The sequence below is a fragment of the Rhinatrema bivittatum genome, chromosome 1, assembly GCF_901001135.1.
Source record: "Rhinatrema bivittatum chromosome 1, aRhiBiv1.1, whole genome shotgun sequence".
Classification (NCBI taxonomy): Eukaryota; Metazoa; Chordata; class Amphibia; order Gymnophiona; family Rhinatrematidae; genus Rhinatrema; species Rhinatrema bivittatum.
This window is the reverse complement of record NC_042615.1, coordinates 115,811,041-115,829,150: the sequence shown is the minus strand read 5'-3', so window position 1 is coordinate 115,829,150 and position 18,110 is coordinate 115,811,041. Positions and strand designations below refer to the sequence as shown.

Genomic DNA, 18,110 nt, shown 5'->3' with positions numbered 1-18,110 from the left:
TGACCCAGTATGGTAATTACTTATGTTCTTCTCTTCTTAAACAGTATGCTAGCAAGATTAGATAATTCATTCACATATTGCTGCCTGTCAGAAGTTCATCATCTCTGTATCTTTCAGCTCAGAAATATAGGTCATGTATTCATTTTGTGAATTCAGTATCCATTGTGCTGCTTATACAATAATAAAGTCTTGGTTTCTTCCTACAGGGGTTGTATGAAGGATGGTCCCTTAGCTAATACTGACCTTTGAGGTGGAGTTAGTATCGTTGAAGAAAGTTTCAAGACCATGCTTCCTGTCTTGTCTGGGATTTGGTGACTCTGGGAGGTACCAGTCTTGGAGGATTCATGGTGTTGAATTGTGCGTTCATCCCACAATGTCTCCATATTTTGTTTGTTTGGGAAAAATTGGATAAAAAACCCCGGAAGGTTGAAATCTTGAGTAGTTCTCTTTATGGCATGGTTTGTCTTCTCCCGATGAGTCATCACTTGGTGTATCAAAAATGACTCAATCCCAACTATGTCTGTTGCATGTCACTATCCAGGGGTAAATCGGCCATTTGAAATAATCTCCTTCATCTTATTGGAACTTAGACCATTTAGAACTCTTTAATTCTTGTTTAAACTTCTCAATTTTCTCTTGTAGAGACTGAAATTGTGAAGAAAATGTCTCTGATGCAATAGCAGTTTGTAGACTAGATGAGATCTCAGTGATCTCAGTCTCAAAGTGTTAACTGACTGATGAGCTGTCTTAATGATCAAGATCATCAGGTCAAGGCTGCACTTGTTTAGTATTTCATTCCATTGGGCAAGAAAATCTTCATTTTCAATGTATAAACAAGGCTTTTTTAAGATTCTGAGCTCTCAAGGAATCTTATGTGTGCAACATACTCCATCAGAGTATCAGCATGGTCTGCAGGGCCATTGTGAAACATAGGCACATATTACAGTTATACGTGGAATTTAAAGATCTACCTAGGATCACTTATACCCAGGGATAGACAGGCTCGATCGGACTTTAGTGTCTGGGTTGCAGTAGTTGTCAATGAAGAGGGCCACAAATTGTGTGGGTCATGTTTGGTATGCTGCATATCAATACAGACAGACTGTGTGAATAGCATTGTCAGAGCATTCTGTTAAGTTGCTATATGACACTAACAGGTGTGGTTTATATGACTGTGTGCCCATGTCAGAAAGCTTATATAGGGAAGACCATCCACAATGTGTTGAGCTGTGGTGGAAGGGAGCGCTAGGGGGTGCTCCCCAGCATGGGATGGAGAGTGTGTGCCCCTGCGGTGAGATGAACCTCGTCTGGGAAAGGAGATCTGAAGAGAAGACTTGGCACTTGGAATTGAAGACAAGAACTTGGACACTGAGGAGACGAAAGCACTTGGAACTGAAGACGAGGACTTGAACACTGAAGAGACGAAGGCAAGAGCAAGGAGCTCCGAGGACCTGGACACAGTTCAGGGGAGAGCTCGGAGACGGGACTCAGAGCCAGGTACCCAGAGACGGAACTGTGAGCCAGAACACTGAGGCGGGACTCAGTGAAGGAAGGTTAAAAGCCAGGAGCCTCAGGAGACTTGCACAGCCATGGAGACATTAGGAAACGAAGGATGTGAAGACAAGGCAGAAGGAGGACGTCACAGGAACTTGGAACTGAAGATGGAAGTCCAATGGAGCAGAACATGGAGTCCAAGGGAGGACTGCTCCAAGGAGGCTAGCTCCTTGCCAAGGCAAAGCTGAAGTGGCAACTGAGCCCTTTTGTAGGGCTGGAAGAAGGAAGATGCCCAGGGAGGAGTCCAGGGTGGGGCCCGGAGCGGAACAGCCGTGGGCCCTTTAAATCAGAGGAGAAGCCGTGGGTCTACCCCTAGGAGGAGTTGTGCAGGACCTTGGACAGCGGCCATGCTGCTGCTGTAGCTGAGGAGGAGCCGGAGCAAGTCTCGACTAGGCCCGATGTTGGAGGCGTCGTCGTCAGCATCCCCACACCGTGCTGGGAGCTCCAGGGGCTGCAGATGCCGCACGAGGAAGGCTGGAAACGGCTCCTGCCGCAACAGAGCATGGCGGCATGGCCTGCCATGCCAAGGAGCATTGTGGGTGGTCAGGGGGCGGCTCCAGGCTGCGGGAAAGGTCCTGGCTTCTGCGGCCTCTGGGCCGCGAAGGTAAGAGGCGGCTCGTGGCTCCAGCCACAGGCGGCATCGCAATACAATGTAGGCATCAGAATGACTGAAAACAAAAGTTGCATTAATAACCAATGTTTAATTGCTTCCCTGGTTGCCCACTGCTTGGAACATCGACACTCTTCCTATGAACTGCGATTTTGTGTTATAGAAGTTTTATTTCCTGATTGTCATGGTGGTGATTTCCCTACGAAATTACAACAGAGAGAACAATTGTGGATTTATCAGTTCAACACAGTTATGCTAGCTGGATTGAATGTAGATTTGGATTTATGTTTAAAATGTGCTGAGTTTTTTATGTGTCTTTCTATTGATTCTCTCTTTTCCGTTTGCAGTTCTTTGGAAGGGAGGCCATGATGAATGGTGTGTTGCTACCAAGTTCCAGATATCTGGATTGTTGATTCCAACTAACTGGTTACTCTTGATGAGAGGCCATCAATGGATATGTCATCATTATGTTCCTGATTTCCCCTAACTGTCAACACTATAATACATACCCAAGAGACTATGTTTTTTCTGAAAATCAGAGAGGTTTCTTAACTATCGCCGACCATGTCATTTCAGATAAGTTGCTATATATATATATATATTCCCCTGATGCAGTTGCAGTATGAAACACTGGCTGATGTCGGGACTTTGAGAATTTTAATCTGTTTAGACTGTATTTTCACATTGTGATTGGTTTGTAGATATATCTGGAAGGAAGATTTAAGATTTTGCATTGTTTTTCACCTGCTTTGAGAAATAATAACAACAATTGACTGTGGGGTTAATGATAGAGAGATCTAGCATCTGCTGCTTTTGACAGCCAGACGGTATTTAACGACTTGCTGAAACCCCCTTACTATATATTCATGAGTAACCTATTTTGAGACAGAGTGGCTTCTTCAATCTGTTCTAGTTTTAGTTCATTGTCTCTTTTTGACAGATGTTTGATTATTTGAGCAAAAGTTTCATTTTTCTTTGTAGCCAGACTTGCTCAAGTCAGAGATTTGATGTGACTTTCAGAATATTCTGGTGTTACCATTTTTAACTTCATGTTAGCTAGTTCTGTTTTGTATACCGTTTGGTTAGAGGAAAGCAATTTTTCAAAATCGAGTTACCCAGGAAGACTGACCTGACCTGACTCTCCTGAGACATGACTAAAAATACACAGGAGACAGACCATGTAGCATAAGTGGTTTCAGCCGCATTAAATAGGGGTGCTCCTGTAGGCATATTCAGGTTGGGGCTGGGGCACAGCACATGGCCATTCAATTTTCAAATGCAACTGTACTATTTTGTCCCCCTCCCGCTTCTGTTCATACAAATAGCTGCTGTTTTAATGCACACAATTTGCAATTGCTAAATTTCAAAGAAGTATTCAAAATGCATGGGATAAACACCAAAGGATCCCTAGTGGCAAGAGAAGCACTAGGGTAACCTACACAGAGAGGCTTCGCTGCACATTTTACTTTCTGTATCGCGGGGGAATAACTAGTAGGCTCATCAACATGCATTTGCATGTTGCGGGCGCTATTAGTTTTTGGGGGGGGGGGGGGGTGGTTGGCCACGCGTTTTTGATGCACTATTACCCCTTACTGTATAAGGGGTAAAAATAGCGTGTCGAAAACGCACGGCCAAACCGGGGCTAAAGGTGCGCTCGGCCGAGCGCACCATACTGCATCGGCCCGTATGAAAGATATATTTTGATTTTCTCAGCTTTGCTATGTAATTCCTACATATCAAGAGCATGAATGAAAGCATTCTTATAAAAGTAAGAGGGTCGTGCGATGCCCCATTAATATATAGACAATTCTATGACCTTGGATGAAAGTTATGGCTATCGATACCCATGGATGAATGTTACGATATCTTTGTCTGATGAGAGTACTACTAAAGGCACATCCTTTCTGTAATGGCTAGACGGAAGCCCCAAGAGACATCACAAAATCTTTGAAAGCGAGAAAGACAGATTATACATTATTTAAATAAATAAGCATTATCCCTACTTTAATAGCATTAAATACATGACAGGGGATAATAAACATATCTGGTTTTTACAGCACAGTTGAGATGTCCAGAACCCTCAGCCTTCAGACTCTTGCCTCACACTGTTTTCTAGATGTGTCCTAGCATCCAGGCGAAACTGTACTTTGCTGGCTTTGAATGCCATTTATTTATTTAAAAATATTTATGGACCATGCCCTCCAAGGTTTGGGGCAGTTTACAGCAAAAACGAGCATAATAAATGTTATTTAAAATACATCATCCAATTGTAAAATAAACAGAATTAAAATAATTAAAATAAAATGTCATAAAGTGAATAGACATAAACAGCATCAAACAGGAACTACAGACATACATAACATAATAAACCATATCCACAAACTACATAATCGACCAAAGCTAAAATCATAAAAGATTTTTGAAAGCTTGTTTAAATAAGTGGTGTTTTATAGCTTTCTTAAATTCTTATTTATCATTCAAATTTCTAATGGAATTAGGTATGGAATTCCATATAATGGGGCCAGCGATGAAAAGGCCCGTTCTCTTGTCTCATGGCTTTAGGAGAAGGAACTTGAAGAAGAAGCTGGTTTTGTGATTGGAGGGTGCGTGAGTGAGTGTAAAAATGAAGAATTGCAGATAGCCACGGGCTATTGTTATTGTGAATGAGATTGTGTAGAATAGTTATGATTTTGTATTGGATCCTCCAGAACACTGGCAACCAGTGTAAATTCAACAAGACAGGGAAGGTATGATCGTGTAATTTTGTGTTAGTAAAAAGGCGTGCTGCCGCATTCTGTGACAGCTGAAGAGGTATGGTTGAGGATAAATGTAAAACAAGGTATAGAGAGTTGCAGTAATCAAGACCAGAAAGGATTAAAGACTGCAGTACTGTTCGAAAGGCTACAGGCCCAAACAGCAGCTTAACATGTCTGAGGAGACGTAATTTATAAAATGAAGATTTGACTACGGATTTGATGTGAGCTTTCATGTCAAGTTTAGAATCAAGGAAAATGCCAAGGTGGCAGGTGGTAAAAGAAATGTTAATGGGTGTATTGAGTGTCGTCAGAGTATATGTGATAGGAAATTCCTAAAGTAGAAAGCAACTGGCAGATTGGGGTAAGATAAATGTAAAATAATGTGGCAGAAAGAGCAGAACCTTGAGGGACACCAGTGTGAGGAGGAAACCAGGAGGGAGTCGCTGAATTAAGGTGCATTTGCTGGGAGTGATTTTCTAAGTAGGATGTAAACCTTGACATAACAGAGCCAGAGAGGCTATGGGGCGCACCTTGACAGAAAAGTTTTCGCAGCCATTTATCCGGGTGAATTGGCCTGTCTGGAAGCTGCCCTCGCTCTGGCCAGTTAAAGGTATGTGCAGGGCTCCTCAGTGACGTGAGAAATTTTAGCCAGAGCAGGGGGCAGTGTAAAATAAAGAGCGTAAAACGCATGCTATTTTGAGTTCCCTTCAGCTACCTACAGAGAGAGCAGGTGCCAGGTACGCGAGCACTTGTGGTGCACTGATTTTCTGCTCACTAATTTTCAAAGGGAACAGTTTCCATCTGAGTAAGCTACCAGTTACGCGAGTTAAAAGCGCCCACGCACTTTACACGGGCTATTGGAAATTGGCTCCCATCTAACTTAAGACGCGAGACTGATTTGTACTGAAATAAATGCAGTGTTCGTAGCTCTGAGAGAGTCATTGTACATGCATGGTTACATTTCTGTTTGGTACAGTGGTTTAGATTTAAAGGAATAAAAGAAAAACAACTCCCCTAAAAGAATACTTTCATGTCATTTCTGCCATTTATTGGCGGGGGCTTGAGCTTCCAGCCCGGTTGCCCTCTGCCCTAACCCCGCTCATTGCTGTTTATGATGGAATAGGGGGTGGGGAGGGGGAGAGGAGGCAGCAGGAGAATGGGCGGCCTGATGCTGAAGCATCTTGGACCTTTCTTTATGGCTGCCAGGTGTTTTCTCCCAGTTAGGTCAATGGTGACGCCTACCTGGGGCTCTGACCAGGGTCAGCACAGCAGCGCTAGGATTGTTTTGTTTCCCCAAGGCAGGAGTGACCAGATAGGAAAAGCATTCGTAAATTTGAAGCACTTATCTGTACTCAGAAATACATTATAAAAGCAGCACAATAAAAGAGAAGCTTGGCTGCATTGTCTTCCAACTGAACTATCTGAAAACAGGTTTTTTTTCGATACTTTAAAAAACCAATATATTTCCTGCATGAATGATATGCCTTTAAGAAGCTTCTATTGCAGCAGCACTAAATTGTCTCCTAACAGTAGTATTTTCACTCATGGCTGGAAATGGTGAGAAGAAGAAAAGCTTAAAAATCAATTGTCAATTTGTGTTTGCCCATCTAACTGAAATTTTGCCTTATTTACATTTCTGAATAGAGTAAACAAACACACTGAAAACGAAGCAGTGTGTGCCCAGTGTAGATTACTGTGCTGTTCCCTGTGACAGGCTGAAACTAAATGACAAGGCAATAATAAAGTTTGAAGAGTTATACGCAGCAATTCGGGATCCCATGCCAGCCGGGCTTCCAGCTTGGCTGGACCCCATAAACAGAAGACAGACGGACAGGGTCATGATGACAGCATCACAGGTTCACGCGCAGCTCAAGGAGAAGGCAAAGCAAAGGTAGGAACACTGGCATAAATCATTACCTGTTCAAAAGTGTGGATATGGGTGCCCCAGTCAGCTGCGGTTGTACTCTACCAACAGTATTGTGAGATACATGTAACATGTAGAGTAGCCAGGAATTCCACAGATAGATTTTCCTCCTCTGTACTAGATACCTACCAGGGCTTTCTCACCTGTAATAATTATACAGAATGTTTCTTTTTTTTCCCCCACAATTTCAGAGAATTTCTGTGAGATGTAATTTAAAGAGAACTTTATTTTATTTATTTAAAATATACTTTCTGTTCCCTTTCCTTTTGAGCTACTGTACAGTGTATTTGTCAAGAGCTGAGTAAATTCTAGAATTATCTGTCAGTACTATAAATAGCTGAGCAATATACTCATCATGTTATTACAATGAGGGAGCAAAATGAACGAGGAATTACTTTATGGTATGTAATGTGTGTGTGTGTGTGTGTGTGTGTGTGTGTGTGTGTGTGTGTGTGTGAGTGAGTGTGCATTGTCCAGGTCTACATGGTAACTATTTGCCACCATGTAAGAGACAAAACAAGTTCATCTGTGAGCTTCCATCTGTTGGATCCTGCTTTGCACTGGTGGATGCGTGAGGAGAAAGAAATGACTCAGTATAAAATGATGAGCGTGACAGAGTGCCGTACCATCTTCTGATTCAGTTTTTCTAGCAAAAAGGTCGTATAGGGTATCTTTACATAATTATTGTGTTGGCCTTGTAAAAGCACTCCCGTCTCTAGAGATCTTTTGAACAGGTCCTTCAGCAGACTCACCAGAACCGTTCTGACCTCTCTTAATATCCTAGGATGTATCCCAACCAGCTCTAGGGCTTTGTGCATTTTCAGTTTTTCTAGTTCCACACAAACTCTCTCTCCCGCAAATGGTGTGGCATCTGTTCTACTACCAATCAGTGATTCTTCTTCAGTCTTTTCTTCAGTCAATTCCAATGTATTTGTTTGGCATTTCTACTTTGTCCTTGTCTCCCATTTCAATTAAAGATAACCAGACCTTGTACCAGGCCTGTGCCTAGGGTGCCGAGATTTAGGGGGCGCCGCCGCTGCTTGCGGCCACTTCAGGCGGCAGAATTTTGAAAGGGCAAAAAGTGCCCCTTCAAAATTCTGCCCAGCCCCTGCCTCACCCTGCCACCCTCTTGACGCCCCCTTGGTGGTCCAGCAAAGGGCCCGGGAGCGATCTGATGCTCCCGGGGCCTCGGCTGCCACTAACCAAAATGGCGCCGGTGGCCTTTAGCCCTTACCATGTAACAGGGGCCAACCAATGGCACCGGTAGCCCCTGTCACATGGTAGGGGCTGAAGGCCACCAGCGCCATTTCGATTAGTGGCAGCCGACGACCCAGGAGCGGCAGATCGCTCCCGGGCTCCCCGCTGGACCAGGTGTTTTGTGAGGGTTTTTTTGGGGTGGAGGGTGAGATTGGGAGGGTAGGGGAGTGGCAGCATATGGTCCCTGCCCCAGGAGTCGGGGCTGCGACCGGGGGGGGCGGGGCTGGGTACGGCACAACGGGGGTCGGTGCAAGGCTGAAGGTGCCTAGGTCGCCCAATCCCCTTGCACCGGCCCTGCTTGTATCAGTTGGAACTTTCTTTGTTTTTTCTTACAATATAGTAAGTTCTCCATAGCTAAAGCTTATCACATTCTAATTTACCATTTTGAATGCTGGGGTTGGGAGAGGAAAGCCTATTTCTTTTTCCATTTAGGTTCTTTGGAAGTTGTGATACCTTGCAGAATTTGATAAGCTTTAGCTATGGAGAAGTTACTGGTAGTGTGGACAAGAATGACTGGACAGACTGGATGGGCCATTTCTTTTCTGCCATCATCTGCTGTGAAGCCTCCAAGCACAATAAATTTCTGTCATTTAACTCACACTACTGTGTAACATTTTATGCTACAACCCATTATTTTAGTGACGTTCTCTACCTTTTCTTTCATCTTTGAATCCCTATACAAAGAAACACATATGGGCCTATGTATTCTAAAACATGAGTTAAATATTTTTTTTTTGTGTGTGCACGAGCTACAAATGTACCATAAATGATAAAAAAAAATAATTTAACAGGCTGAGCACTAAATTTTAGCTTATGCCCACAAAAATTTGATGTAAGCATGGTCACATGCTATTTATTTGCAAGCTAATTGAAAAATTTAGCAAGCATGCATTGATTCACAGAATACCCCATGCAAACTAGATGAAAGGGCAAGATTGCTTGGGGGGATTTCCTTCTCCAACCCTCTGATCAAGTGCCCCCTCCCCCCTAACCTCATGGACCTCCCTCCATACATTATAGAACCTCTCCAAAGGTAGCACACCTGCCCCTCAGACACCCTGAAGCAGTGCAGGTCCTCCTGAAAGAATTGTGGGTACCCCAAAGCAATACTGGGATCCCCACCCCCCAAATCCCTGAGCCTCTTTGCATCCCTTTACTTTTCGAGACAATCCTGGCCAGCCTGACATGAGATGCCTCCTGCCGCATCACTGTAGCTGCCAAATGATGAAGGTGTTTCCATTTAGGATTTTGCAGGCCTATGGTTACTAAGCAGTCTCGGTTGGGCTATACACTACAGCCCAATGAGCCTTCATTCACAATTACCTCGGCTTTTTTCATCTATCATTTATGCCCCTCCTAACTCACTCGATCCAGGAAGTACAGCAACAATATTCAACCAGGGGGCAAGCACCAGGACTCCCCCTGGAATACACAATTGTAGACCGTAGGTCTGGCTACCAGATGTCACTGTTGTGGAATGACTGAGATTCCTTCCAGGAGCTGATTGAACCAGGAAGCAGAGGCCTGGCCCAGAATTGACTCAGGTCTTCTATATGGCAGTACAAAATGCTTCCCATATATATATATATATATATATATATATATATTTATTTAAAGAATTTATATACCGGGGTTCCTGTATAGTATACATATCACCCCGGTTTACAAGGAACCGTAACTATCGCTTCATTTAGCGGTTTACATTGAACATTTAGCGGTTTACATAGTTAATTTGAGAAAACATAAATAAACATAAATAAACATAAAATAGTTAATTTGAGAAAAGGTATATAATATGGTTAACCAGTTAATAACTAAAAGGCAGGTTAATAAGTACATAAGTAAGTAAATAACATTGAACTTGATAGAATCTGGTAACAGGATAAAATATAGTGTTGCATATGCTTAAGTACAGTTTCGTGTTAATTTCTTCAGAGAGATATAAGCTGGGGAAGATATGGAGGATATGAAATGCCTTTTTTCTTGCTCATTAGTTCTATGGGAAAGCTTGTATATATATATATATATGCATACATATATATATATATATATCTATACATATATATATATCAGTGTATATATATATACAGTATATATATATATACAGTATATATATATATATATATATATACATATATATATATCAGTGCATATATATATATATATATATATATGTATGCACTATACATGCATACATATATATATATATATATATGTATGCATGTATAGTGTATTTATTTATTTATTTATTTATTTAACTTCTTTTACTATACCGACACTCAAGACCAGGTCTTATCGTACCGGTTTACATTAGAACAAGGGGAAAAATCAATTAACGTATAAGTGGAAAAGAGAAGTTACATTAAAACAGGGAGAGTAAAAACATGGATGTCGGAAGATAGGACAGAATTAAGTAATTGAACAATAAGTTAACAAAATTACAAACTATAAATTAACATAAAACAATAAATTAATAATACAGAAAACATGGATTATAATCAGCGGAAATATACATGGAAATATATATATATGGAATATATACAGCTGGAATATACATGTTATGTCAGATGGGAGGAGTGGCGGGGGTGAGGGAAAAGGGTGGGTTGAGGTTGCGAGTGGAAAAGGGAAAAAGTGAAAAAAGTTTGGGAGTGCGGGGAGGGAGAAGGGTGGGTTGGAGGGTGAGAGAGAGTTGGTTAATATGGAATCCTTCAACGATAGGCTTGTGTGAACAGCCAGGTTTTAAGTTTTTTTCTGAAGGTTAAATGGCATTGTTCCTGGCGTAAGTCTTGAGGAAGCGAATTCCAATGTAGGGGACCTGCTGTTGAAAAAGCTCGCTTGTGGATGGAGTTGTGAACTGATGATTTGTTGGGAGGGGCCTTGAGCTTACTTTTGTAGGCAGTTCTTATTGGTCTTGAAGATGTAAGTAGTTCCAGAGGGAAGGTGAGTTGGAGAGAGGATTGTTGGTAGACCGATTTGTGGATGATAGTGAGAGCTTTGAACAGTATTCTATGTTGAATAGGAAGCCAATGTAAGATTTTTAGGATAGGTGTGATGTGGTCCTTGCGCCGTGTGTAGACAGATATACCTTTATGTGTGTAGACAGATATACCTTTATGTGTGTAGACAGATATACCTTTATGTGTGTAGACAGATATACCTTTATGGAAAAGAAACAACTATAATTAGCATACTGAAGAAACTTTTTTTTAAAGTCAATAAAGGAAAGAAATCATAGCTCAGTAGCAGAGCTGCATGTTACCCTACAGGAGGCTTGAATTTGATTCCTAAGTCCTTCTTTTTCTCTATGTGTCGACTGAGGTTAAAACTGCTGCATAGGCAGCACCTACAGCCCCCAGGTGGAGGAAGTCCCAGGCATCACCCAACTGACTTCTAGTAATCAGACTTGTGGTTCACGTGTACTGAAGGGATCCATGACTGGGCTAGAAGGTAGAGAGCAGAGGGTTACAAATAGAGAAAAACACCTAAGGTGTTGTGAATGAGGGCTTAGCAGTTGTGGTACTGTAACCTTAGCATGAGCCAGTTCCAATTCACCGGGAAGCTCAAAGAAGCAGGAGAAAACTGCCTTACCCTCCCCCGCCCCTACCACCAACCAAAAAGAAAGGTGGACATGGATTGACAGTAAGCTTGTACTTGTCCTCCCTGAAATGTAGGTTCCTGGATCTTGCTGATCTTATTCCACAGAAGAACCCTGGAGGAGCTACAAGGATTCTGATGCCTGAGTTTAGGAATATGTTGAACCAGCTGGGATTTTCTCTGGAGGATGAGGAATTTGAAAAGCTTTGGAAAAGGTAAGGTTTTATTCCTGTTTGCATCTTGATGACCACACTTTGGAATACATCTCCTTTCCAATGAAAGAAAAATCTAATAGTTATAAAAAAAAGCCTTAGAAAGAGAAATGCTGTTATTCATCACACTGAAATCCTTACATGCCCCTAACAGTGCAGGGGCAGTGGGTACAAAAATACCCAGGGCAGGTACACAGTGTGCACAGTAAAATGAAATCCCTGCACACATTTTACCGGCCTCACCCTACCCTGCCTCCAGAGAGAGTAAATATTCTATTGTATAGATTCAGAAACATCAACGGTGGTAAATTGTTGGGTGAAGGCATCAATAGTGGCTGAATGGAGTGTATGTAGGGGAAGTAAAAATAATATTCCCTGGCAAGAAAAGCCCTCAGGAAAGAATAGGATACAACATGTTTTGGTGCGATTATGTTAAGTATAAACAATAAACTGTAGAGTACGATTCAGTTCAGAGTAAAGAAAATGGATGGAGCATATTCAGATCATTTACCAGGCACCACGTGTCAGTGAAGGAAACCTCCAACTTTAATGGGAATCTTGCTCTGCAACCCCTCTCTATTCACATGCATCCCGATGAACTGTAAAAGTGGCAAGGCTTACTCAGGTCAGATCTCTTTTCACTGCAGCCCCAGCATTCATGTCTTGGCTGATCTAAGAGCTCTGGAGCTGCAAACAGGAGATGGGAGGGAAGACAGGTAGAGAGAAAGAAATTGAGAGGAGGAAGAAGATGGAGCACCATAGAAGTGAGCTTAGGGACAAGCAGGGAGCACAAGATTTATTTATTTGTTAGGCTTTTATATACTGTTGTATTAGACTAGCCATCACAATGGTTTACAAACATTTAAATGCATACACACATTGCAATAAAAATCTAAGAACAATAATAAAAATAATAATGAGAACACAGTAATAAATAATAAAAGCATAATATTAAACTATAGTTTTAAGAACAAATAGTCAAATTAAAATAAAATTAAGTAAATTAGTTAATAAATGGTATAAAATATGCTAAACAAATCATGGTCATAAGAACAATTAGCAAATCCAAAATTGTGCATGTTAAATAAAATAAAATAAAATGAAATAGAATAAAAATAGTAAAGATACAATCAATAAAATGAAATAAAATAGCCTCAGAATGATTATGGTAAGTGGCATTAAGATAGTCAGATTTTATGCCTGCTTTGTATGCTTGCTCGAATAGCCAGGTTTTGAGAGCTTTTTTAAACAACTTAAGATCAGTTTGTAATCTCAGCTCCACTGGTAAAGTATTCCACAATTTTGGTCCTGCAAGTGATATGGCTCTCTCTCTGACCGCGGTGAGTCTAGCTGAGGAAATTGAGGGAATTAAAAGTAACTCTTTACTGGTGGATCTAAGGTTTCGCTGCAGAGTGTGTAGTCGAATGACAGCATTCATCCAATCTACTTGCTCAGCGTAGATTGCTTTGTACAGGATGCAGAGAGCTTTATATTGGATTCGATGCTCAATGGGTAACCAGTGCAAGGTTTTCAAGATAGGTGTGGAGTGATCTTTTCTTCTACACCCTGAGAGTATCCTAGCAACTGAATTTTGCAGAATCTGGAGAGGCCGAATGGTAGATTATGGAAGGCCAAGAAATAGTGAGTTGCAGTAGTCAGTGCTGGTAAATATTAAGGACTGTAACACTGTTCTGAAATTATTTGAATTTAATAATGGTTTTAGATGTCTGAGCATTAAAAGCTTACTGTATCCCTCTTTAATTTTGATGGAAATGTGTTTTTTAAAATTAAGCTCGGGGTCAATCCAGACTCCAAGATTGCGTACTTTATCTCCTAGATTAATCAAAATGTTGTCATATGGCATTGTTCGTATTAGATCAGGATTGGAAATTTTCCTTTCCAGGAGGATGATTTCAGTTTTATCAATGTTTAGACTAAGTTTCATTTGTGTTAATAATTGTTTAATGATATTCAAGTATATAGCTTCAGAGTTTGCTACTGCCTGCCTGATGTATATTGTACCTGTAGTTCAGTTCATATATGAAAATATTTTTCAAACTAGGAGAGAGATAGCTGATCAGTATCCAAAGTAGATCTAAGATCAATAATTTCACAGCAAAATGTAAGAACAATGTTGAAAGGCGAAACCTTTTTTTGTACACTTGTAGGTATGATACAGATGGAACGGGTGCTCTGAAAGGAAATTCTTTCCTCAAAAAGCTGGGGATTGAGTTTCGAAATGGATCATCAAACCATGTCGAAGTTCCAGGTATTAAAAAAAAAAATAAATTATGATTTACCAACACCATAAACTATAAAAGAAAAAAATACACCTTCACTCGTCAAATGCTTGCTCCAGCGAAAATAATATTGCAGTATTTTAATGGGGAAAGTGCTGGGGCAGCTTTTGAGCAAAGCTCTGATAAATCTGTCCTTAAGTGGGCAGAGAGCAAGATGGGCCTAAGGCATCACATTTTAAAAAGCGGTTTTTCAGCCTTGAAGGCTGCATAACACAGCCAAGATCAGCTCTATATAAACCTCCCTCTCAGTTTGCTTGGTGCCTCATCATGGAGTCAGCTCAGTTCCTTGCTCTGGCCAACCTTGCACTTGTCTTGTTACTGTGTAGCCTTAGCAGCCTTCTTGCTTAGCCTTATTGCAGTGTGGCATTAGTGGCCCTACTTGCCCTGCTTTGCCTTGTCTTGTGCCCAGTGTGGCTTGTTTAGGCCTTCTTATCTGGATCTGTCTTCTCCCTGTTCATTTGTTCATTTTTCTAGATTCCCGTCTGGGCCTTGTGGGAAATATCTCTCTCCCACACGCATGCTCTCTCTCACTCTCCCATACATGCTCTCTCTCACGCTTCCACATACATGCTCTGATTCACTGTCCCATACACATGCACACATGATCTCTCACTTTCTCACACACAAGCACACATGGTCTCTCTCCCACACACAAGCACACATGTTCTCTCTCTCTCCCACACACATGCTCTCTCTCACTCTCCCACACATGCACACATTCTCTCTCTCACTCTTTCACATACATTTCACATACATTACACATACATGTTATTCATTTTTACTAATCTTGTTACCATGTTACAATGTAAGTTACCTAGTCACCAAGTAAGTTACCTAGTTACCATGTAAGTTCCCCTGTTACAATGTAAGTTACCTAGTTTCAATGTAAATATTTGATCCAGGGAAACAGCAGAAATATCCTCTTTTTAAATTACAATGCCCTTTAACATAAAGTCTTTTGAAAATTATATGTTTGAGAAATTGTGCAAAATTAGTGGTTCATTGCCAGAGCTATGCAATTTGAAAATGACACAAACTTTGCCAAAAACAGAAATTTGGCCCAAGGTAAATACTTATCCCTACAAAAAAAAAATTGCACAAACTACAAGATGTGTGAAAAAGCCAATGTGGGACATTTTCCTAGTTCTTAAAAGTTAGTCCTTATAGAGACCTTTGTACTAAGCATGCTTCCCATAGACAAAAAATAGGAGAAAACCTTTAATACACAGGCTCCAGTGTAGAATCATACAGATTGCTGGTAGGCGCTCCTTTGATATTTTTTTTTTAAACCCTGAAGGCATTCATTTCTTAATCCTATCTCCCTTTCCTGTGTTCCACCTGAAGGGCAGTTCAGAGAAATGTCAAAGGCAGAGCTGCAACGCAAAGCTTCTCTCAGTGTTGAAAAGTGGCTGAAAGACATATTCAGGCAAGGTTTCAAGAACATGAAGGAAGAGTTTGAAAAACATGATCCATGGAAAATAGGCAAGGTAGAGTACAACACTTTCTGACCTTCTTAATGTCCTGAAGCATTCTGATATAATTAGATAGTGAACTGCACGGTCAATGATAAAAGCTGGATCCATGCCATAAAAAAAATGGCAGGGTTCACATAAGGAAAGAAAACAAAATAGAAAACTACTCCCAACCAGGCAAATGTGTGTCCATATATTCTACTAAACATATCACAGAAATTGAACATAGGAAACTAGTTGCCCAAATAACCATCCAAAGATTGTTGATCCTAAATTTTCAACCTTGTGCATGCGGAAACATAGGCAGGGCATGTGGCACTATACATGCTCCGTGACTATACAGGGGAAGAAGAAGGTACATTTCCCAGTGAAACAGCTTTCAGAGGGTTAGCCCTTTAATTTGTTAAGGTAATAAAGAGGTAATTTTAATGTTCTACCAGGTGCTAACAAGCCCTGAGGTTGATTCACAGGTTGATAGTGAATGAAATCAAAAGTGGGAAGGCCACAGTTACAAAGAATAGGGAGAAAGAGGATTTGCAGATGGAAGCCAATTACAACAGGAAGTCACCCCAATAAATAAACAAAGTTAATGGAGAAAAACATATGGATCTCACAGGTCTACCTGTAATCAATAGTGATGACAAGGGGAGCAGGTATGAGGACATATGGAGCAAAAACAACGCAAGGAGAAATATATGAAAGGCTATGAGCATAAATCAAATGTCAATAGACTTGATAACATTTCAGACATTTAAGCCCTAAAGGCAGATCTAGATATCATTACTTTCACAGAGACATGGTTCATTGAGGCCAATGGCTGAGTTATGGCCTTACAGGGCAATAATCTGTTAAGGAAGGATAGAGCAGGCAGAATAGATAGAGGAGAAGCTATTTGCAGTACTTAAAAAAAAGTAATAAAGCAACTGAAATGCAGGTGGTGTGAAGACAGTAGGAGGTATGTAGGTTATCTTGGAAAGAGGAGATGACATTCTACATTGGCGTGAACTTCAGATGTCTTTCAAATGCAGAAAAACTGGATAAATATCTAGTAATGAAGAGGGGTGTGTATTCCTGGTGGGAGATTTTAATCTGCCTGGTATTATTTGGGGCATCTCATTTGTAGAATCAGTTAGCAGTAGGCAGACCCTGAACTCCCTTCCAGGGGGTCTCCTTAGGCAAATGGTAACAGAACTTATGAGAAAGAGGGAAATATTGGACTTAACACTTACAAATGGAAAAGTGTTTCCAAGCCTTCTCAGATACCCATGACACACAATAGTCGACAGAACTTCCTTTAGGAGCAATGGATTTCCATTTTACCCCTAAGCCCAGAATAAGAGCCCCGGACTGCTCTGTTTATACTAATAATTTCTCCGCTATCTCTAGCCTTTCCTTCCTTCCAGCAGTCTATGCCTCCAAGTTTAATTTCCCTGTTAAATGTAACTTTGCTTTTTCATGTTCAACCTTTTGTTTTGGTTACTGTTCTTGGTTCAGTTCCCCTATTCGATGTGAACCGACCTGATATGGTCTCTACCATGAAGGTCGGTATAGAAAAGTGTTAAATAAATAAATAAATAAATAAATAAATAAATAAATATCAAAGTAGGTGGCCACTTTTTTTTAAATGGGGGATTACCTTAGCAAAGTGCTGGAAGGGTAGGAATATCTTTGTGAAGCAGAAGAAAAGTGGACTAAACTAAAAGGAGTTATAGGAAGTGCAACAAGTGTTTGTCTTAGAAAAGTAAATTAATGTAAGAGGGAAAAGAAACCAGGATGGTTTTCAAAGCTAGTAAGTGAAAAGGTAAGGGTATAAAGAGAGAGCACTGAAAAAGTACAAGGATCTCAGAAAATGAAGAACAGGGAAGAATTTCTGGAAAAGCTGAGAGAAGCAGGAAAGTTACTCAGGATGATGAAGACAGGATTGGAAGAAAAGGTACAGCAGCTAAGTCAATGAAGGAAGGTGACAAGACTTTTTCAGGTATGTCAGAGAAGGGAGGAAGGGCAGAGTGGGACTATAAGACAGAGGAGAAAACATGAAATGTGTGGAGGGTGACGAGAGAAAATCAGAAACACTGAACAAATACTTTAGTTCAGTCTTCACTAACAAGGAATTGGAGAAAGATCACTGATAATTTACATGGGTGCATATGGTACTGAGTAGATGGCACACCATTTAGAGTAGAGAGTGTTTATATAGAACTAGCAAAACTGAAAATGGACAAAGTTATGGGACTAGCTGAAGGACATAGACATTAGAAGAAAAGAAAGTAAAATGCCTCTGTTCAGATTGTTGGTGAGAGCTCCCTAGAGTACTGTGTCCAGGTTTGGAAAGAGATGGCGTAGAGGAGGTCCAGAGAAGGGCCAACAAAATAGTGCAAAATGATTACCAGCATGGTTAAAAGGGGAGGTGAAAGAAGCTATTTTAGCCAAA

The 18,110-nt window shown here is 40.9% G+C and overlaps 1 protein-coding gene across 2 annotated transcripts in view; it reads left to right on the top strand.

The window, feature by feature from the left end:
- LOC115082035 (EF-hand calcium-binding domain-containing protein 6-like) overlaps positions 1–18,110 on the top strand; it is a 193,115-nt gene that overhangs the window by 39,678 nt on the left and 135,327 nt on the right. For both annotated transcript variants that reach the window (XR_003854082.1, XM_029586330.1), the window contains exons 6-9: positions 6,635–6,811; positions 11,773–11,910; positions 14,076–14,176; positions 15,552–15,694. Coding sequence is in view for 1 of the 2 variants with exons in the window: in XM_029586330.1 (XP_029442190.1) it covers positions 6,635–6,811; positions 11,773–11,910; positions 14,076–14,176; positions 15,552–15,694 (559 nt within the window). In the remaining variant the exon portion in view is untranslated. The remainder of the gene's footprint in view (positions 1–6,634; positions 6,812–11,772; positions 11,911–14,075; positions 14,177–15,551; positions 15,695–18,110) is intronic.